Source organism: Leptinotarsa decemlineata, unplaced genomic scaffold (genome assembly GCF_025532065.1).
Source record: "Leptinotarsa decemlineata unplaced genomic scaffold, Ldec_3_MD MMD2_tig00003308_RagTag_RagTag, whole genome shotgun sequence".
In the NCBI taxonomy this organism is placed as follows: Eukaryota; Metazoa; Arthropoda; class Insecta; order Coleoptera; family Chrysomelidae; genus Leptinotarsa; species Leptinotarsa decemlineata.
In genome coordinates, this window is record NW_027412586.1 from 3,717,564 (window position 1) to 3,741,578 (window position 24,015).

General features: G+C 33.2%; 1 protein-coding gene across 1 annotated transcript in view; it reads right to left on the reverse strand.

The window, feature by feature from the left end:
• The window catches only part of crb (cell polarity complex component crumbs), a 103,443-nt gene that overhangs the window by 37,611 nt on the left and 41,817 nt on the right, over nucleotides 1-24,015 (reverse strand). Inside the window, exons 2-8 of the mRNA XM_074177867.1 lie at nucleotides 21,800-21,961; nucleotides 21,115-21,317; nucleotides 20,866-21,061; nucleotides 20,186-20,808; nucleotides 12,953-13,283; nucleotides 4,614-4,891; nucleotides 3,314-3,500 (exon numbers count right to left, since the gene is read on the reverse strand). Coding sequence (XP_074033968.1) covers nucleotides 3,314-3,500; nucleotides 4,614-4,891; nucleotides 12,953-13,283; nucleotides 20,186-20,808; nucleotides 20,866-21,061; nucleotides 21,115-21,317; nucleotides 21,800-21,961 — 1,980 coding nt within the window. The remainder of the gene's footprint in view (nucleotides 1-3,313; nucleotides 3,501-4,613; nucleotides 4,892-12,952; nucleotides 13,284-20,185; nucleotides 20,809-20,865; nucleotides 21,062-21,114; nucleotides 21,318-21,799; nucleotides 21,962-24,015) is intronic.

Consider the following 24,015-nt stretch of genomic DNA (forward strand, 5'->3'; position numbering starts at 1 on the left):
TTGCTCACTCAGCACCCGATCAGAGGATTACAGCTTCTGACATACCTTTTTTATTGTTTTACCACTCCTGGTTTATTAGAGAGGAACCTTTGTGCAAAGGTTCAGGTCCGAAATACATCGTTTGGAGGTCGGATTTGCTTCGGAAGCTCTTTTGGAGGACCATATCCCTTTTATAGAGACTGAGTCCAAGTGCCGAGGTCTAGTTGGAGGGCAGGGATACTTTTCTGAAAGTCGTGCATGATGTTTTCAGTCCAAGCTTCATTTGGGAGACTGCCGATCTAAGATCCAGCTATTCCTGTTCCAGACCCCCCTTTAAGACCACAAGTCCATCCGGATTCAGATAAGTGTTTGAACACAAGAGAAATATACTCCTATTTTGGTCTATTTATTAGATATATATATATATATATATATATATATATATATATATATATATATATATTTTGAGAGGTTATCACCCTGACACTATAGTTCATTAGTTTTTATCAGATATATATGTTATGTTTTAAAAAAAGGGGCCGTCACCCCGACACTATAGTTCATTTCTATCTTGTCAAGGACGTAAAACTGAGTTGCAGGTATAATAAATAAGAATTTGTGAAATATCTGCAGAAAGCAAAGAACTACTGAACTACTGAAAGAATACAATTTTGCATAAGGTAACCACTGCTAATGGATCCATTCGCCGTCGTTCGCTCATAATCTGGTGTCTTCATCAAGGTATTACTTTCCGTATGGTATAATTTCCCCTGCAGTATTTTTTTTCTATTGTATATAGATAGTTTCAAACGTTCAGTTTCATATATTAATGCATTAGGTATCGAGAGGAATAAACAACCTTTAAATTCATTTTTAGTTGCCCTATATAGACTCTTTTATTCGTTGTAATTCAACTGTAGATACACGTGACTCATTTGTGTAAACGTTGCGATGTGGCACAACATGAACAATTGAAACTTTTTTTTGTTCTTAACTGTACTGGTTTGTCCCTTGAAATTTTATTTGAATATACAGGGTTATATTTTTGGGAATTGGCTTTTCCTTTTCTGATTTCCTAGTTCTTTAGAAAGAAGCTAAGATAGAACCTGCTGCGGAAGGAAACTAGGTGGCGCCCCCGTAAGGTAAGGGACTTGTTGTCTTAATAACCTAAACGCTCACCTTTAGTATACCCACGACCATCTCCACTTCGAGCGTAGCCGCGAGCAAGCAAGGATTTTGAGTGTCGGTCCCTGAGACAAACCTTGTAACATTTTTTTCTTCCCCTTTTCAACTGGGGCTTGAGACTAGTTACACAACATTAGAACTTTCATCAAAGTTCTTAGTTCAGCAGGTTTTGGTTCATTATAGTTCAGTATTTAATTGAAATCTGTTCATAATTCAAAATTATAAGCAATGAACGTTTGGAAAATATATTGTGCAATGTCTTTTAATAATATGTCTTTACTCATAACTTTGCTAATGATGGATAGAATTTGATAAAGTTCTAGACAGTGATAAAACAAAACCTGCTGAATCCAGTGGAGAACTATTTTACTGGTAAGATAATTGAATCACATATTTTTCAAATTTTATTTGATTATGAAATTTTTTGATGAAGAACACATTTGAAGGTAATTTTGACATAAACCATTTCGAAAGTATGTGAATCTAGAGGTGTGGGTAGATCCATTTAAAATGGCCACAGTATATAACTGGGAAAAAGCTTTTTGGTGTTCTACTTCTCCATCATTATACAAAAATATGGAACAATTATGAAAAATAAAAAAATCTTCACAAAGACGTGTAGATCGTGCTTGCCATCAACTATTTCTTTCATCTTACACAGGCTTTTGATACTATTGACAATATTTAATTTCATCAGTTTGGATTTCCATTGTCTAATATAATATAAATCATCAAAAATGACCTTCAACGGAATGGTTACTCCAGAGTGATGGTAGAACAGGCTTTAGCTAGAAGACAGCAAGAGCTCCAGAAGGAAGAGGAGCCGCCACAACCAGTACTTGTACTTCCCTACATCAGAGTATTATATGAAAAGATTGGGTCCAAGTATAACATCAGGACCTGCTTCAGATCTGGGAACATTATCTGTAGCAGCCTCACGAAAACCAGGCCACCAAACGCGGACTGCGATTCCAAGAATTGCATTTACCGGACTCATCAACATAACATCAAGTAAGCTCAAGCTGAAATCATCCACAAGGAGGAACACTGGTTTAGGGTAAGTTTCAAAGAAGCCGCGTATATGTTGTCCAACAACACATTTAGCCAAGGGTAGAGATACGTAACATATGGAAACCTCTAATCAAGCGGAAAACTACCAACTCCCGCCAAACGGTCATCTTCCGCTAAAACTAATGAAGCGAAGAGAGGGAAGAGGGGATAGGTGAAAGCACTCGAATGACCTATAAGTAGTCAGATCTCGGAGGAATAAGTTCAGTTATCACCCGAAGACGATTGTGGATACTAACAATCGAAACGTCGTGACGTAACATGGCTTGGAATCCTTTAATTTTTAATTTTCATTTCTGGTTAATAATATTTTTTTTTTAAATTTTCAGCTCGTATTAAGATTTCAAATTTGTTCATTTTTTTAATTTTTTTTTTGATTGTTGCTTGTATGTTATTTCTTTGTAATTTCAGTATTTTGTTTAATAAAATTGTTATTTTTCGGTTAATCGTTTTTAATTTTTTACAGATTCTTTCTGTGATTTCAAATCAATTTATATTATATTAGACAATGGATGTCTGAACTGATGAAATTAACCACGAAACATTGTCAACCACCTTCAAACAAACATTGACAATACTGTTTTACTTGAAAAATTATATCGATTAGGAATTCAAATCTTAGCTAATAAACAAATGGTGAGAATTGGAAACTAAAACCCTAAGTAGCTTTTGTGATATAGTTGAAAAATATTATCTCGAAAAGCGTACTGAAGATTGCTTATTTCGGGCTTGTGTAGTCAACACATTCTTACGAGTTAATATTCTTAGATGAATCAAGATTTTCAAATAATAGCGAATAAATCCCCAGGACCATGTAAAACTTTGAACTAGACAAAATATGTATTGATTAGTTTAACAAACTTGTATACTATTCATAATTGTACAGAATTTCACAGCAATAAATAAATCAATTTCGAATTTAACTTTTAATGTGTTGATTTTTACTTCAGACCGTTCAACCATCTATCTTTGTCATTTTTATCCTGTAGTTAATGTTTTTTCTTTTCTTATCTTTGGCAATAAGAGCCTACTCTATGTACAGAAAGAGATATTCTTCACTAAAAACTACTGATTTACTCACCTGTGTATCCCGCTTGGCAATTGCAACTGAAACGATGAGTAATCTTATCCACAACACAAGTGCCATTGATGCAAGGCTCTCTCACACAGGGATCCAATTCGACACTACAATCATCTCCAATATAGCCAGGAGGGCATCGGCACTCATAATCATTGATCAAATCAACGCATACTTGTCCTCGTGGACACTAGAACAGATAGGAGTGTCATTAATACGTCAAGTCACTTAGATTCAATCTGTTTAAAAACTGTTTTTCCGTTAACCAGCTGTCGCTCCCCTACGAACGACAATTATCACGAGCTAAGGAATAACGAGGTATTATCTTTTAACGTGTGATTCCTAACATGGGGTGGACGATAGGAAGTGAAAATCGATCGTCTGGGCCTTGCGGATCGAACCACCGGTTCATACAGCGGTTGATTGAGAGCAAACCACCCACGTCAACCCGACTGGCTACCTTCCTACCTTATACAATCTGCTTCAGATGAAGTAGATTGTATATATAATGCCAATAATAATGAATTCAAGTATGGATAACTTTATTTTTCAATATGACTGGGAGTTTGTTTTCAATATATCAGTAACCAGATAGATAAAAAAAATTTTTTCGTAAGTCATCTGTCATCTTAACTTTCAAACATCTGTTACAGTCTTTAAAGTAAATATACTTCCTCACTTTAATTAATGTCCTAGCCTACTATTTTTACAAATTGCATAACTTTATTGCAGATAAATACTGTCTGCATTAGCACCTCTTTATTTCAACCACTTTATTGCTTTTCTAACATGAGATCTACAATTATCCCACAAGACATATTTATAAATTATGTCTTCCAGCAAATAGTCAATCAATATACATCTTTACGAACACTTCAACACGGACTGATAAATCGTTTAAAATAAAAATTGTCGAAAGATGTCTTATTATGAGTATCTAGTTGTTGCTTTCAACTATATTAAAAACAAATATTTATTGTCACTATAATTACAACCATGTAAAATTTTAATGTACATTATCATGCGTGTTGTATTGTAGCGAATATATAACATGCATATTTGAATGAATGATTTATTTATTATCATTGGTATTGAAAATTTGGCATACAGACTTATGTTCATTGAAAGAGTCTCAACAAAAGTTGTTTGTATTTGAAGATAAATATGAAAAGCTCCTGAACATCTGTGAATGTAGGAAGTAAATGAATAAAATATGGAAAATTCGATAGAAGCAGTCAAATGAAACATCACTATTGAAGAATAATGTTTCGATTCAAAAATCAAATTAAACAATTGTATATACCTTGTTACCCAAGCAGTCGTCAATGTTAACCTCACAAGTCTCTCCTTCGAATCCAGATAAGCAGTGACAAGTGAAATACTTTTTATTAGGAGCGGATATGCATGTGGCGTTGTTTTTGCAAGGATTCAGTTCACATATGTCGTAAGGTCTGTCGCATGTTAAGCCCATCCACTGTTCCGTGCAATTACAGTAAAAACCATTTATTCTGTCGAAGCAAATTCCTCCATTCAGGCAAGGACTTGATGCACATTCGTCGATATTTGTTTCACACAGTTGACCTTACAAGTAGAAACACAAGTATGAATTAGTATTGGACAGCAATGATGAGTCATAGTTCAGATAATATTTATGAGATTTAGCATCTGAATCAGAAATTTACATAGAAACACCAAAAATTTAAGGAAAATTCAGATTAAATGGAAGCCAGCGGTTACAGAAACAACATTCTGTTTGTAAATCTTGCACAATGTATTTGAGAACATATATATGATGGAATCGGCCGATACTTGATGAAAATCCATAACTAACGTATTCCAAAAACACTTTATTGTGAAATTTTCACTAAATTGTTTTACAAAAACGCCATACAATGGCTTCATCTGGCGTGTCTTTCAACTAATTCTACACATTCAATACTAAATATATATATATATATATATATATATATATATATATATATATATATAGTTTATGGAGTACCTGAAATCAAAGTACCTGTAAACGAAGTACCTGAATTTTAAGTAGCTGATATTTTACCTGAGTTTCTAACGAATTAAATTACCTGCACTTATGTTCCATTTTCACATTTGAAAAAATATATTCAGTAACGGAGAGTTATTGAGTTCTAATTGATCATTCAGTAAATTACCCGAATTCCTGAATCTATTGATTTCTAAACATTCTAGAAGATTAAGTTTCAAACTCTTCTCTTCTAAATGTAACACCTCGTACTCATGATTGAACTCATGTCCTACTGCTAAAAGATGGTTTGCAAATGTGGAATTGGTCTTTCTATTTACAAAATCACTCCTATGTTCTTTAATTCGTTGGAAAAATGTTCTTCCTGTTTGGCCAATATACAGTTTTGGACAAGAGCCACAAGTCAGCTTATATACTCCTGATCTATCCGACACCAAAGTTTTGTCCTTATTGTTTTTAATAAATTTACTTAGGTTATTATTCGTTCTATAAGCTACGTTTACGCCTTCTTTCTTCAAAAAACGGGCAATATTCCTGTTTGGTTCCCCCACATATGTCAATGTCTTATAACTAACGTTATCGCATCTTGAATATGGGTAGACCAGATCCATGGCTTGCTTTTGTCGTTTTTTGGAAAGAATGGAGCTTACAATATCTACCTTATAACCGTTATTAATCGCGATTTGTTTGATCAAATTCAGCTCTTTCTGGAAATCCCTATCAGACAGTGGAATATTCAATAATCTGTGAAGCATACTATTGAATGCAGCAACTTTATGCTGGTACGGGTGTGTGGAGGAATTATGTATGATAATGTCCGTGTACGATGGTTTGTGGAAAATTGCAAACTCATGGTTATTGTTATTTTTCGAAAATATATATATATATATATATATATATATATATATATATATATATATATATATATATATATATATATATATATATATATATAGGGCTCATTAACTCCTCTTCTGCGAATTTATGTGAATCATTATTTAGCCTGTATATCTCTTATGGCTGAGATGTGCTCAGTATACCTATTAGGGTTCGTTTAAAATAAAATATTTTTTATCGGTACAGTATTAGGTAAAAAAATGAAATTGAAAAATGAAAATGAGGAATAAATTTTATGAAAAAAATGTTCTAGGAGTTATAAAATTTTTATATGTTGAAAATATGACTTTCATCTTCTCCTTCCACAATTTTCATCAAAGAGGTTTTTGGGGGTGCAGAAAAGGAATATCAAACCTACTTCAATTTATATTAATCCCAAATATAATTTTTGCAGAAAATGGACAGTTTCATTCATAATATTTGAAGACAAAATACCTTCACTAAATCTGGAAAAAGCAAAAAAAATATACCCGTAAACTGAAAGTAACATTTTTGCATTCATTTACAAGACAGTTATATTCAGTGGCACCATAAGAAAAACTAAATTTTCATTAGTTTGTAAAAAAATATTCCACTCTATTCTACAGAGAATGTTAATTGCTCACAAACTACAGAACAGAGTTACTATTAATTAAATAAAAATAATTACTCCTAAATTAATGTGAGAGACATGCAACTAAACAAAAAATACACCAAATTCTCTACTACCTTGAAACCCAGAAGTGCAGAGGCAAGAATAATACCCCCTGTGATCTACACAACTACCAGAGTTTAGACATGGATCGCTAGAACAAAGTCCCAATTTGATGTCACAGTTGACACCAGTCCAATCCAGTTCGCAAGTGCAGAAGTAGCCCCCCAGCTGTGAATCAAGTGACTCAATAAGTCTGTGTAGCAAAAAGTGAAAGAAAATGTCGAACATGTAAAAGCATGTGTTGCTTTCAATAGAAAACTTATGAAACAAATATGTGGTGTTCTCCAAAAAAAAAGGTACATAGTGTGTCAAAAAATAAGTTTTGACTTGAATTGATTTATTTATTCCCGAGTTCACTATCCATGATGAATAATGAACCATGCAGTTATATTTTATTTGTGCGACGCAAGTGTCACAATAAACGTTGGATTTTCTGCAGGATGCGTTTCGGAATAATGATGTAGTTGGCTGATTACTGCGCTAGGGACTTCTCCGACATTGAACGCTTCAGGAAGTAAATAATTTGTTTGTATCTTCGTAGTTTCATCGTGAATTCCAAACAACAAACACTTTTTGGATGATTCAAAATAGGAGGATTCTACTTGTTGCGGACTTCGGGGGTAGGGTACATTTTGGGCATAATCAAAACTTATTACAAGATGAGAGGCTGTTGCAGTATCATCAATTTTACAACAGTTTTGATAGAACTGCAGCTGAGCCTTTGTGCGATTCAAATGAGTCAATGCGATTTCCTATTTTTTTTGTTTTCCTTCAGTGTTTATTTCAGAAAAGACTTGTTGAAGCATAACTGAATTTCGTTGGCATATATCGCACATTACACGAAAGAAAAAAATTCTTTCGAAATAAATACTTCTATATGAACACTGAATTATACAGAAGATACTTTTCTCTACTCAGTTTGTATTTCAAACATTCGTCGTGGAATAAAAATCAGATATCATTCACATGAGTTAAATATAAAATGAATAGTAAGGGGCCCATAATACTTCCCTTGGGTACTCCTTTATCGTTTAATATTTGTACCATTGATTCTTACTCTTTGTTTTCTGCCTTCAAGATAGTTATAAAACCATTCATACCCTTTGTCCTCAATTCCGTATATTTTCATTTTGCTGAGGATTATATTTCTGTCAATTGTTTCGAAAGCTCTCTTCAAATCTAAAAATACCGCTACTACAAACTTGTTGTTATCTAATTCGTTTATCAAATAGTTAAGTGACCTCTGTAATGCCGATTCACAAGAGCACTTTTTTCAAAATCCTGACTGATTATCAAACAGAATCTCATTTTCATTCACAAAGTTTAGCAATTGATTGGAAACAGCATACTCAAGTACTTTCTCAATGGGCGGCAACGTATTAATAGGCCTAAATTCCTCAGCTCTGATAGTTTTATTTACCTTAGGAATTGGAATAATACTACTAATTTCTAGCAGATCTGGGATCTTTCCTGAGAAACACAAGATTTATAGACATGTCAAAACAAGTGGGGCAATTAAAATCAGGCTATATACATCTTAAGATTCCACAATCAATGGTGGTCATGAATTGAGAAATAAAAAATACGAAGACATACTCATTAAAACAAATCAACATACTCATTAAAACAAACTACATAGCTAATCCATGAGTTCATTCTGAAAGTCAAATGTTATCATAACGCTGAGTGAGATGTCTGCCGTATATCATCAATATCATGCAAGAACAAAAACATTTTTTGCAATTGTAAGCTCCTCGAAATAAATAAAATGTATCAGATCTTCATGACTTATCTGTTTCCACTCTATGACCATATTTTTTTTCGAACCTGACCTTCGTAAATTTCTTCCATGCAGATGACTCAAAAATACTAAGTCTTGACTAACCTTAATCATTTCATGGCCGTATCTACGACTTTCGACAGCCATATCTAATAATAATCGACTTTATTCATCAACAAAAGTAATAACATACAAAAGCAAAAATAACGATGAAAACCGATATTATCTTTTTATCACATTGTTTTGAACAACAAGAACCATTCAGTTGTGTATCATTAAAATTCTCCTCAAACTCAGCATACTCCGTTTCACAATTTTCTGATGTAATATTTAAACCAGAACTTGCAGAAGATTCATCTTCTTTACATACCGCATCATATATCCCATCAACCATTTGAAACTCTTCATCGAAAACCTCTGGATTTTTTTTAAAATCGTCACTCGCGTTCATTTTGACAAAATAGAATTTATGAAAATTTTTAATTCAAGACTGAATTCTCACGAAAATTATGAAATTGAAAAAAAAAACCATTTGTGGTGATAAGAAAAATCAGCTGCATTATAGCTCAGTTGCAGACTCGATAACTGAAGCTACCGCCAAACTATAACGAGAATAAATATCACAGATTGAAGGAATGACGTCACAGATACCCAGACCGATGAAATCAAGACCTTATACCCCACTGAAGGTAAGTACATAGTAGTAATACACCGTAAAACTTCGAAAGTGTTTTTCTCGAAAACTTGTTTTTGTACCCTATGTACCTTTTTTCGGTGAACACCACATATGTTAACTGGGTTAACTCAAACATTTTCATTGCAATTTATATTTGAGTAAAATAAAACTCTGATCTTTTTCTCATGAAGATTTGCCAGTTCATCCCTTGAAATTAAAATTTAGTACTTTTTACACTTATACAATTTTTTTTTTTTTTATTTTCAAGATTTTAAATTCATTCTAATATTTCTTCAGTCAATAGTTTCAGAACATTTTATTCAACACTTTTTCTGTATTCTAATTATAATTTTTGAATTTATAATTTGTATATGTAGAAATTAAATTTTGTAACAATCCTCTACTTTTCTCCATCTCTTTTCAGCAACTTATTCAAAGATTGGGAGTCATTCAATCTGCTTCAAACTAGCTGAAGCATCTAAATTAATCATTGAACAAGTACTGATAATGAAAAATGTATAATTGAACTCAATTGTAATTTATAACAGAATCAAAGTTTGGGTATACTTCAAGAAATTTTGAAATACCAAGTATTTTTTTGAATTATAAAAACCATCTATCAAATTTTATACCTATTTTAATTTCTTCCAGAAAGAATAACATCAATATACCACTTCTAGAAAAAAGTAAAATCTTTGAAAAAAAAACTTTTCATTGCAGGATTGCAGCTGAAACTACTTTCTATCCCCATAAGTTTTCTATTCCTAAAAAACCATGTGTGCATACTCACACAATCTCGACAAACCAGAGCATGCTGACAAGGACTATCAATACAGCAGAACCAGATATCACAAATGGGACCAATCCAGCCATTAACACACATACGAAATAATCGGCCAAAATGCATAACACAAAAGCGGCTGATTTTATAACCATTCAGCATGTACCTAATAACCCTTTCACAAACAAGGCCTTTAGTTAGTAAGCAGCATGCAAGACAAAAGCATCATGATTAGAAAGATTCAGTTAACTTATATTAATGAGTAATAAATCACATATATTAATCTCATCTTGTAGTAAAAATATATGAAGATATTAATTAATGGATATTTCAGGTATGGTGTGTAAAGAATTAAAATTATTCAAATGTTACTAATAATTTTGGAAGGCTAACTGTATTGAATACTTAGAAATATTGGAGTCATAAATTGAAAAATGTCTTAAGAGTGTGATTGTGAGTCCCTCAAAGTACATGCCTCATAATCATTAGAAAAACATTTTAGAAATCCTAAATCACCGTAATGAAAACTATATTTTTATTTTAGCCAAAGTACGAGGCATGTTGTTAAAGTAAGTACCGTTTTCAAATTACGCCCCCGCAGCGCTTCTAAACGGCGTTCATCACATGTGGACCGTATACCCAAAACTCTGGGAAAGCCACATACGCCATTACGGAACCATTTTTCTGTGTTTAGATTTGTTTCCCGGCGACTTTAAAGTGTGTGCTGTTACTGGGTTTTTTAGTGCTAAAGGTTAGAAAGCAGTTGAAATTTATCAACAAATCAGTGAAGTTTATGTTGAAAATATTATAAGTGATGGAATGGTACGTAAATATTTTATATTTTAGTTCCAACGAAATCAAATATACATATTAACATTAAAAATTAAAAAATACCTATCACTAATGAAAGAATAAAATAATTCATTAAAACAAAAAAAAATATCAATTTCAATAAAAATTTAAACGAGAAATTCTGTAAGATTCCAGACGCTGAACTCTACGTAACTCTACGCAACCTTATTTAGATAGGAAAATATCGCTTTTCCTGTAGAACAGCAAATAAGGAACTCTTGTTCCCTGGGGTTTCAATACGTCTTCATTTTGCACGGTCTTGACCGAAGAATCGTCGTACCTAATCCAGCAATTGTAGCCGACGTGGAAGGCATCAGTCACGTAGTGTCCAATGTTGGCATTTTTGCCTTCATGGTAAACGACGGCGAATAGCTTGTATTGTCTCTCTGTTGGAGACTGTGTTTCCGACGATATCAAAGTCGAATCAAACTTCAAGTCGAATTCAAAATCAAAAGCCTTGATAATCTTCGTGCAACGGTAGTTACTGTATTTGAAAAACTTCAGATGCAAAATAAGGATAACGGGAAGTTTGCAGAGCGTAATTTGCTCCCATGCTTCGACCTTCTCGTTTGTTTTCGACGAAGTCACTCCCTCTAAAATGTTCTTGGAGACAAGTACCTTAAGCGCTTCTCTGACGGTTTTCACTTTCTCAATGTTGAGTGGCAGGGTGAGGAAAGGCTGGGTATTCTCAGTAATGTGGTCCACGTTGCGATGAATGCTCGACTTTTGTTGCCCCCCGAAGATGTCATTTATCGGTGTATTGGTGAAGTCGATCCTTCTGGTTGAATGTCCTTTATTTTTCGATTCTATTATGTTCCATAAATTATTTAAAACATTGCTCAAAGCAGAGTCAACGAGAGGTTTTTCATCTTTAATATAATTTTTAACCAACTCATTCAGCTCAAACATTTCATCATTGAGTCCATTCAAAAGAAAACCTAGAAACTCTTCTGCATCTTGTTGTCTACCATCGATCCAGTCAGTCCGCATGTTATGCAACATTTTATAAATCCAAGTCGGACCGAATGGGATGCCAGTGTTGATTGAAACTTTTTGGCCATTCTTGGAATTTTTATCTACTCTCCCGTCTTTCGTCAAACAGTAGGAAGGTAGGTGAACAAACTGTTCCACAAAACGGCACATTCCAAATATAACCGGGTAGATGGTAAGTGGGTTAGGAACTTTACAGATCGCCGCACAAACAATCATGATGGGGGACGCAGTGGGCGACCTTTTGCTATTTAGCTGTAAACAATTGGACCACTCCATACAAATTAAATTCTAGTAAATCACAAAAAATTGTAATATCTACAAATAACTCGAATTATATTGGGATTACCATAAAGTTATTCGGCATTACATCGGATGAAAGATTATGTTGGCATCCTAAAATGCCACCGAGGAAAAAACTCCGTGGTTCTATTTTTAGTCTCAGACAGCTTAAGAATGATATCGATGCATACAAATTGATAACTGTATTTTTTGAAAAATGTTCACTTGATGTTTCTTTATTGCAAAACGGTACTTACTTTAAAAACATCCCTCGTTATAGCATTAATCATCATTTTCTAAATGCTATTAGTATTCACTATCAGTGAAACTTATATTCTACAAATATTAATTAAAACAGTATACAAGTGGCAAACAAAGTGTAAAGGACATTAACTGCTCTCAATTTGTAATGAGACATAACAATAATGCAAAATTTAATGAAAACATTAAGAACCATATGGGTCTTTGGAATATTTTAGTATTTTAGATGAAATACCAATAAAAATATGAATGCCAATGCATAACAGGTATTCCACACTTTAAAGAATTAGAACAAACAGAGATGGATTTATAGAAATTTGTAAATAATTCAAGACCTCAAATACTTTATCTGTTCCTATTTATCCAGGGCGAATACAAACATTCACTTGTTACCCAAATAGATGCAAAATATTTGTGAAAAACTTACCTGCGAACCCTGGTGGACAAGTACAATTGAAGTAGCCCTTATACAAACTGCAAATACCGCCATTCAAGCACGGATTATTGGTACAAATGGAATTATTACAATCTGGATATTCTCCAGGGTACTCAGGTTTACAGACACAGGATAAGCCACCCCCTATTTCCCTACAGTTTGCATAAGGTGGGCAAGTGTTAGCATCACATTGTCTTTGCCCTTGTTCCACCTCGCAATTATCACCTAAGAAGCCAGGGAGACAGTGGCATTCATATGTTCCAGCTCGACTGACACATACGCCATTGTTGAAACATGGTTGAGATATGCATTCATCTACGACCTGAAATTAAAAAAAAAATTGCCTTTTGATTACTGACTCTATACCCTATGAACATATTTTGCATTGAATATTTGTTTAGAAATAATAGATAAAGCAAAAGCCATTCTTCTTTTACTCTTAGTTTCCATACTATTACAATAACAATTCTTTATTTACTGCCCCAAGTAATATCATTACATATATAGCAGGTCAGAGAAAGTAGAGGATGAATATATACGAATAATGAGTGAAAGAAACACACGTGTATTTATTAAAAGGATAATTCGTCGATATTGGCATGTTGATATTCTTCAAGGGAATAGAAAGAGTCCTAAATTTATCAGAATATTTGTGGACAATATGTAACATATTAAAAATAATGAGTGTACAAAGGCATTATATCATGTGCAATAAATGAGGGTTCTCTTTATGATGCATTAGCCAATATTCTGAGTACTTTCTTCTGTTGATGAAAAATGGTTATGGAGTGAGGAGAATTTTCCTATAGAATAACCATAACCTCATAGGTTAATTTTGTATGAAACAGAGAAAAATATACACAATTACAGTTTTAGGGTTGGAGTATCAATAACATTTATAAGCTGCCTGAGAAGGAAAATAGTACTAGCCAGAATGCTATAAAAGTAATAATAAACAAATATCCAGTATGTATGACATAACAAGCATTTCATAAGGTTCTGTTTAAAATCTGTTTATTCTAGAACCACAGATGGTGTTTTTAAAAGGGAAGATATCATCGATTCAACATACTAAACACCAAAACTCAATCATGGAAACTCCTTAGTGATATATGGTGGAGAAAACCCAAAATAAAAAACTAGACACAAAAAATGAAGATTCAATTAGTAATTTTGTAGATGCTGAAATGAGGTTGTTGATAAAATTATATCAGGTGAAAAAGTAAGCCACGACTGAAGATTGTCATGTAACTGAAATGCTATCAGAAATGGGCAGATACTAATTTATGATGGCAACTGCAACATTCAGTAAAAAGAAAGAATTGTACAATTTGGCATTTTGGCCAAGTGTCCTAGGAGATATACACTTTAGCTTTATAATAGGTTCGTTCCAACCAGCGTCAGAAACAGTTTCTGACAGTCAGGATTCTGCGCAGTAATGTGATTGCGTTCCAACGTGAGTTTCCAACCATTAGTAAACTATCAGTTTTCTGTTCCATCCAAGATTCAAACCTGTTCGAAATCTATCAGAATGGTTTGAGGATTATCTTCTAACCATCAATCTGACGCATGCGTATTCCGTATTACTATTTCTGTTTTATGTTCATGCAACTTACAAACAACATAACCTGCAAAAATTGTTATAAAATAAATTATGTATTTGCTGGCGCAGGAAAAATTGGGAATTCTTTAAGTGAACCTATAATATGAACATCTTTAAATACACAAATTAATTATTGCGGTGACCTCCCAGTTCCATGTTGATAAGAAAATAGAATAGAGATATAAAATACTGCAACCTTCTTTTACTCTCCAGAAATACACTTGATTAGATTTATTTTTAAAGAATTGAAGGGGGTATATTTTTAGGAGTGACATTCGTTGTGGAATATTTGAAATACAAACTGAGTAGAAAAAAGTATCTTCTGTATAATTCAGTGTTCATATAGAAGTATTTGTTTCGAAATAATTTTTTTTTCTTTCGTGTAATTCAAAGTTTATATGAAAATAGCTGTTTCAGGAGGACATTCTCTCAGTTTGTGTCTGAAAGTTACTTCTTTGCATGATCTACACTTCCATGTATAGAGTTACATATTTTCAAATTGATTACTTCCTTCCTTTCTTTGGAAGATTCCCTCATCCCCTTTTTTTGTATTAAGATGGAGTAGTAGAAAGCCAAAAACTTTCTTTCCCAAATTATTTTTAAAGGTTATGTTGAAATTCCATGCCAAACTTCAGTTGAACTATCAGCTGTTCCAATCAGAAATTTCAAATTAATCAGAAACCAATATTTACCAGACATGCGCGTTGTCAACGATTTACAAACAGTTGGAAATCTGTTTCTGACTCAAGGTTGGAACGAACCTTATAATGGAAACTTCCTTGAAGTTATGAACGTAGTGGAAATATTCCCAACATTCCCATAAATATAATCAAGAAATACATTGTACACGCTGTAGAACAATAACATATATCATTATCAACTCATTACTCTTTTGCATTTTTTTAGACAATTTGAAAGTTGTTCATAAGAAATTGAAAACTATAGGTCTACAAGTTTATAATCATCATTTGGAAAAATTATGTGCAACAAAAGGTAGATTGACTCAAGATTATAATTTTTCAATTTATCCAGTATACAGGGTCCTGCAACAGTGGCACGGTGTTCCATATCTCTATATAGGAAGCAGATAGGAATCTAATTTTCTATAATATTACCTTATTGCTCGAGCTCGACAAAATAAAAATATTGGCGGTCACACAGGGTGTTCGATTTTTTCTGGGCGGATCCCAACTGTGTCTTTTTAAATGGCAACCTATATTTTTTATCGCTTTTTCGGTTTCTTCATAGAAAATAAAATAAACTTTACGTATATCTGCACTTCGAAAATATTGACGGTTTTCGAGATATCTAGCATGACAGGTTTTTTTTCCAATATTCGTCACTCAGAATATTTGAAATTATAAAGTGGTGCCAAGTCCAGTTGAAATTTTTTTTTGGTCGAATATTCTACATTGGTAACTCTCTCAAACGATATATCTGAAATCGACCTGTGATATACAGAGTATGAAAAACCGCTTGCCAAATATTGTAAATGAAAATTTGCAAATTCTTCCTTAGATTAAATGGAACACCCTGTATATTATTGATCCATAAGAAGCGCCAACGAAACCTCTACAAATTTCATTAAGTATTCCCTATGGCTAAGTTCAATAGTTTTTCTTAAATGAGCATTTCTTTCGAAAAATGGTCATTTTTTCAAAGCGAAATCCATTTGACGACTGATAAAAATATACGAAAGATATCTTGTTTCAATTTTGTACATTAGAAGGTGTCCAAACAAATATTTTTTAACGAAATAAATGTATGTACCTATCACTTTTTGCTAAATGGAAAATTATTTTTTCATTGGATGCAGAATTTCACTCATAAATCGTGCAATATCAAACCAAACAAGTTAAAAGAAAGAAACATTATAAATAACTATTTTTTTCATGTTATTATATTCATTCAGAGCTTGAGTTCTAGATATTCAAATTTGTCAACTGGCAAATTACAAAACTACAAAAGGGAGAGTTTAATTAAGGTTGATAATGAAACTTTTATAAAATATGTTCAACATGTCTTCCATTTTCTCGAATGCAGAGCTGAAGTCTATGTTTGAAAGACTGTTCTACCCTGCGCAAGACAGCTGGTGTAATGCTGCGAAAAGCATTCGTTGTTCTAAGTCGCATATTTTCGGGAGAAGTTGGTGGCTCAACGTAAACCATATTTTTTATGTATCCCCATAAGAAAAAAATCTAGTTTCGTTAAATCTGGTGATCTAGCGGGCCACCATACAGGCCCATTCCGTCCTATCCATTTATTGGGAAATACTTCATTTAGATGATCTCTCACTTCTGCCGAATAGTGAGCAGGTGCACCATCATGTTGTAACCACATTCTATTGCGGAGGTCAAGAGGAATATCATCTAACAAACCTGGTAAATCATTTCGTAAGAAATTGAGATACATTGCACCATTCATATGTCCCTCAAAAAAGTATGGACCAATTACATATTCTCCAATGATGCCTCCCCAGACATTTATCGACCACCTATGTTGATAATCCACCTGTCTCAATAAGTGAGGATTTTCTGTCGCATAATAATGGTAATTATGTCGATTTACAAATCCATTTTTATGGAATGTCGATTCATCCGACCATAAAATATTATTGAAAAAATATTCGTTTCGACGAATTTTGTTCATGGCCCAATTGCAAAATCTCACTCTTTTCTCGAAATCAGCATACAGTAGTTCTTGATGTAACTGAACGTGGTATGGATGCAAGCGATGTTTCTTCAATACTCGTTGCACTGATCTCTCACTTATATCCACTATTTCCCCAATTTGTCGTTGACTCCTACTAGGATCTTCTTCAACAGCAAGAAGAACTTGCAATTCATTATCTTCATTAGTAGCTGGCTTGATGCGCTCATGTTTGGAATAATTAATAGATCCAGTTTCAACGAATCGTCCCAAGACCTTTCGGAAAGATCTTTCATCTGGATGCCTTCTATCTGGATACCGTTGAGAATAAATTCTATTTGCCAATAAACAATTCCTGTCTGATTCACCTAATATGAAAATCATATCAATCAAATCACTTTTTGATAACAACATTCTGATGAAATTATACCGACAGTTCAACTTCACGATTGACTAAAAATTTCAATATTCATTTGCAGCCAAATATTTTGTTCTGTCATTTGCCAGACGACTTGATTTCCAATGAATATTTCATTCGCTGAAAGGTTGTTTTAGACCGAAAGAATATGGCACAAATTCCGAGATTTTTGAAATTATTGTAACTATTCAAGAACGTCCATTTTGTGGTGTAATTCGCAACTTGTTTATCTAGCAACAGGTAATTTTAGGAATGGGCGATATTTTAAGGAAAGGGTATTTTTTGTATATTCTTATCAGTCGTCAAATGGATTTCGCTTTGAAAAAATGACCATTTTTCGAAAGAAATGCTCATTTAAGAAAAACTATTGAACTTAGCCATAGGGAATACTTAATGAAATTTGTAGAGGTTTGGTTGGCGCTTCTTATGGATCAATAATATACAGGGTGTTCCATTTAATATAAGGAAGATTTTGCAAATTTTCATTTACAATATTTGGCAAGCGGTTTTTCATACCCTGTATATCACAGGTCGATTTCAGATATATCGTTTGAGAGAGTTACCAATGTAGAATATTCGACCAAAAAAAAATTTCAACTGGACTTGGCACCACTTCATAATTTCAAATATTCTGAGTGACGAATATTGGAAAAAAAAACCTGTCATGCTAGATATCTCGAAAACCATCAATATTTTCGAAGTGCAGATATACATAAAGTTTATTTTATTTTCTATGAAGAAACCGAAAAAGCGATAAAAAATATAAGTTGCCATTTAAAAAGACACAGTTGGGATCCGCCCAGAAAAAATCGAACACCCTGTGTGACCGCCAATATTTTTATTTTGTCGAGCTCGAGCAATAAGGTAATATTATAGAAAATTAGATTCCTATCTGCTTCCTATATAGAGATATGGAACACCGCGCCACTGTTGCAGGACCCTGTATAATGATAGCCTTAGAACACAATGAGTTGGTTTAAGGAGTTTTTGTAGACCAAAGCAGATGATTGCATAGACCGTAATATGTATACTGCTGTTTAAACTAGAGAAATATGGGATTAGAAATCCTGCCTTTAATTGGTTTTAGTCATACCTATTTAATAGAAAACAACGACAACAAAAAATAATTAAATCATATGAAAGAATCTTCAATACTAGAGTATCCCAAGAAAGAATAACCGAACCAATTCTCTTCATTAGATGTTGATGATCTTCTTCCAAATACTGACTTAGTAAAGTGCAGTCTGATGAAAAATGAAAGTTTTCTGGAAGTGATTGATGGGTTGAAACACGAACAAGTTGACTCTAAATAAAGACGAAACTAACATAATGCTTTTCACAACAAACAGGACAAATTTTGAGGAATCTAGAGACGATGCAAGAAACAACAAAAAGAAACTTTCAAAACTATTTCTAGAAAATGAACCATATCCAATCAATGAATATTTGTCATTAAATCTACCCTAGAAACAGTAACTCTTCACATCTGCCAATTGTTGATGTTTTATGTCATATTTGTGACATATTGTGATATTCTTTGAAATAAAATCGTTTTTATTCTTGTTTTTCATTAGAAACTATATATTTTGAAACAAATTGTCTGTTCAGTGAATAAGTTTGATGATATATTTTGAAGAAAGTAAATATTCAAGGCTCACTTTAAAATGAAAACATTTTGAACATAATTCTGAAGTAATGAATTTGTTCATCTGTGATTGGTTTTGAAAAAAGTGAGTTATGTATCTGGTCAACTGTGATAGGTTCAAAAGTGTGGGTTATGAATTATTTGCCTACTAACCAAACTAAAAAAGGTTGCATAATTCTAGTATTCTTCGAACGTCATAAAAAACAGCTTTGATACTTCACATTTCATCACTTTCTTCCAATACAAGTTAATCTTGTAATATTTTCCTTATAACAATTGAGATGGATAAATTGTTATATGTTTCTAGCCTTTCAGTTTTTGGTGTTACACTTTGTTTCAAATTGAAACAAAATTTAAAATGTTCTTTTCACAAAGGAATATGCACCATTTATCAGTATATTGTTCTATCAAAACAAGAGCCAAGAAATTGTATACATACTTATCTTAACGTTTCAGAGACCAAACTCCGTCTTGAGAAGTAAAAAATCAAATATAACTTGCAGTTTTCCTTTCTTCGATTCGTTTCATTCAAGTTAACTTGCAAGATATATTTGACGTTTTCAAATCTAAAGATGGAAGCAGATTTTAGCGTTAGAAACGTTAAGATAAGTATCTGTACCATTTCCTAATACTTTTTTGTTAAATGTGAACTTATCGAATATAACAAGTTACTGAAAAAAAGCGCATTTGTCTTCGTGAAAAATACATTGAATTCATGCAGGTAATATTCGGGGTGAACGAGAAGTTTCCCTTTTTATACCCATATAAAGTTTTCCATAACATTTTTTTTTCAGATTGTAGGTGAAAATCCCCAGAAATTACAAAAACTGTAATTTCCTCCACAAAAAAACTTTTACTTGGGACTCTGTATATGTCTTGATTTATATATACTTACTATATAATACTTACAATTTGACAGTTATGTCCTCCAAACCCTGGCAAACAGTCGCACCAGTAAGACCCATAGTTATCAAAGCAAGTCCCTTGATTCGAACATGGATTCACAACACATTCGTTAATGTTAATTTCGCAAATGTTTCCTTTGTATCCAGTATGGCTGCAGTCACAGGTGAAATTATTGAAACCGTCAGCACACAAACCTCCATTTAAACACGGATTCGGATTGCATTCGTCTATGTTGATTTGGCAATTATCACCTTCGTATCCTGGTTTACAATGACACACAACTTCTTGAGTTTCTGCATCAACATCACATATTCCACCATTCAAACAGGGACTATTTTTGCACTTGGGAGGAATTTTGATTTCGTGTTCGCAGCGTAAACCAGTGAAATGGGGAGTGCAAACACAAGTGAAGTCTCCTACCGCATCAGCCACACAAGTTCCAGAGTTTTTGCATAACGGCGGTTTTCTATCACATGGGTTTCCTAAGTCTATTTCACAGTTTTTTCCAGTGTATCGAGGCAGACAGGCACATGTATAAGTATTCTGTCCGCTGAGACAAGTACCATGTCTCATACAGGGTTCTGTTACACAATAGTCATAACCTATTATTTTCTCTTTGGGAACACCTAAAATTCAAAATTAGTATCAACGTGACATATGAACAGCCCACATGAAAAACTCACAGCTATCATATGGTATAGGACAGGGTCCGAAAACAACATTGTGATTAGATGTTATAAACCTGGGTTCAAAAACTATTGAAGGTCCTTCCATAAGACATCCATTGAATTGTTTTCCAATGAGAAGGACCGCAGCACCATCATTATATAAACCAGGGCTAACCAGTAACTCATTTCGATAACTTGCATTTGCAATCAACTAGAAATTTCACAATGAATAATTGACAAAATTGAGACTGTAGTACTAGATACCTGTGTTTCTCCATCTACGTCAAGAGTCAAATTGCCAAGTTTATACTGTAGATAGACAACGTGCCACCTGTTGTTCAAAAAGCTTCCGAGAACTTTATGTTCGAATATTTTTCCAGAAGTCTTAGCAAGGAAAGTGATCCCTTCTGGGTTCACCGAAAGTTCTATTAAATCTTCATTTTGTGGTTGGGAAAATAAAACGCCACCTTGAAATTATTAAAATTCATGTTAATAGAATTTTTACGAACTTTCAAAATTTTTAAATATACAATATAATGAGGAATTAATTTTGACATCTCCATTAGCCTAAAATTTTTTTTGTCAATGCTCTATTCTGGGATATCCATCCTGAATATTACCAATGCTGAAACATGAAAACACATGAGGTCATTTCGGTTTTTACCTTGAAGAATTTTTGTTTCATTTCTCATATAACAATGACTAAACCTAATATCTAAAAATTCTTCAAGTTCCCAAAGAGAGCAGCTGGTTTTTAGAGTACTGGCATATTAACCGAATAGGTATGCATAAGAGATCTCTTTATAAAATTAGAATGTGCTAATAATTGAAAAATAAAGACGAAAATAGGTTCTCTGTCACAAACAGTGATATCTCCTAAATTTGAAAATAAGAAGTTCTGTGTTAACATTAATTCATTGTCAATGTAGAAAATAAAGAGTACAATTACCGTAACATGTTCTGAAGCTCAGTGCGGTTCGCCTTTTCAATGAAATTGTATTTTGAAGTCTCAAATATGAGGATCCATTGAAATAAGCTTCTGGCTGACTGGAAGGACCTTCATAATTCAAAGGTCCTGCATTTATACATGTAGTCCATAAATAAAATAAACCTAAAAAAAAAGAAGACATATTGTAGACCAGTAGCAAAGAATACTACCACTAAAGAATTAAATCTAAAACTCTGGTGAGTTTACATCAGTTCAGAAATAAAACGAGGATTGTAAAATATATTAATTAGGGCTTTCCTACCCGGTAAAATTTGGCAAGAATGACGCCTTTTACCACAACAGTTGTGGTAATAGCCAGTAAATATTTTAAATACCATTTGAAATATGTATTTATTTCTCCTACTGGAATATAATAGCAAATAAGTCGATTCCCTAATTTTTTCTTCATAATCTTCATTATGACCTATCTTGAAATGAAAATTGATTGACTGGAAGAAAAAGAGATGTCTTTATCAAATCAATATCTCGATTGTCTCTAATTAAACTAAAATAAATGTGTACTTTAACTACCTTACTAATTCAACAAGTTATAAATACCTCGTATATTTTATAAAGCTTAATTTAATGTTTGGAGAAATGAAGGTGAAGTGACTGAATGATGGAACATATACCACTTGTTCAGTCTAGGGGCCCTATTAGAGAGGAGATTCATTTTGTAAGTAAAAACAATGTGCATCATACAATATAACAATATATGCAGAGAAAAATGAATGTTGTCTCGTATTCGACATCAATTGAGCCACTTACAGCGTTACAACTTCGCCAGTAGAAAGGACAATATATAACACGTGCATAATAATGCCGTCACCGGCTTGTCAAAACATCTGACCTTTGCCTTCCTCACAAATGTAATGGATATAAACGAATTATTGATAAAGGTAATGTCCAGTGTGGGGGAGTATTAGATCATTATTCATTTGTTGTCAGCATATGTGCTGTTAGCCTAGCTTAACCTGTTTGTTATGATTACGATATTGCCATCTTCAACAATCCTCAAATAAAAAAATACTAAGTTACTCTTCTACACCTGAAAAGGTGCTTCCTTATGAAGTGAAGCTATTTCTACTCTAAAGTGAAGATCAAGATTATTCTCGAAACTGTCATTCTTAGGTTAACTACTCATGATTCTCTCATCTATTTCCAAGAATGTAGGAAATAGTATTGGGAATGATTATTCCTTCTCAAAAATTCCCCACAGTTCTTTCTTTGCAATAAATTAGCTGAAGATCAATCTAATGAAAACGCTTTCCCACACCAGAACTAAAGTAACGTATCTAGACGCACGTTTGGCTGAGAGTTAGCATAATCAGAAGATGACTAATGTTATGTGATGGAAATGGCCAATACTTGATAAAAATCCATAACGTAATCAAGTAACACTGTCAAGTGATAGTCTCACGATAAAGGGTTCTTCAACGACTAAGGTTGTTTAGCCATCTTCCGATAATGCTCAACTTGGTTAGCAAAACAATTGGGAGACAGTGCATTAGTTCTGGTGTGAGAAAAGTATTCTAATTAGAGTTTACAGTTCTAGCTATCAAAGTAGTAATAATGTACACGTATGTCACCACATAGTGAAATGCTTGCTAATAAAGAAAAGTTACTATAGTTACTAGTAGTTTTAGATTAACTCATTCATTCTTTTTTAAACGGTTTGTTTGTTTGGATAAAATTTAGTAATTGAATTTTGACCCCCTTCCTGTTGACAGATTGATCTGATATTTGGTACACACATTTAGTTTTGATGACAATACAATTTATTAAATTCTGTATCATTGTAAATTCAAAATAGTCGCAGCTACAAAATGGCGGATTATATATTGTTTCACAACTATCTCAACATGGGTATCAAATAACAGGGCTTGACGAGTAGACTAGTAGTACACTTTGAAAAAGATGCAAATTCAAATGGCCGCAGCTACAAAATGCCGGATTACATATTTCACAACTACCTCAATATGGGTATTAAATGACAGATCTTGACTAGTACTATAGTAGTACACTATAAAAAAGATGCAAATCCAATATAATCTGTACGAAGAACCCAAGTCAATATTTTGTATTGTATCGAGGACTGTTTGGATTTAGAGTGACTAAAAATGATACGTTCTTAGCGATACACCACCCAAGTCTACGCCCAACGATTTTATTATTTT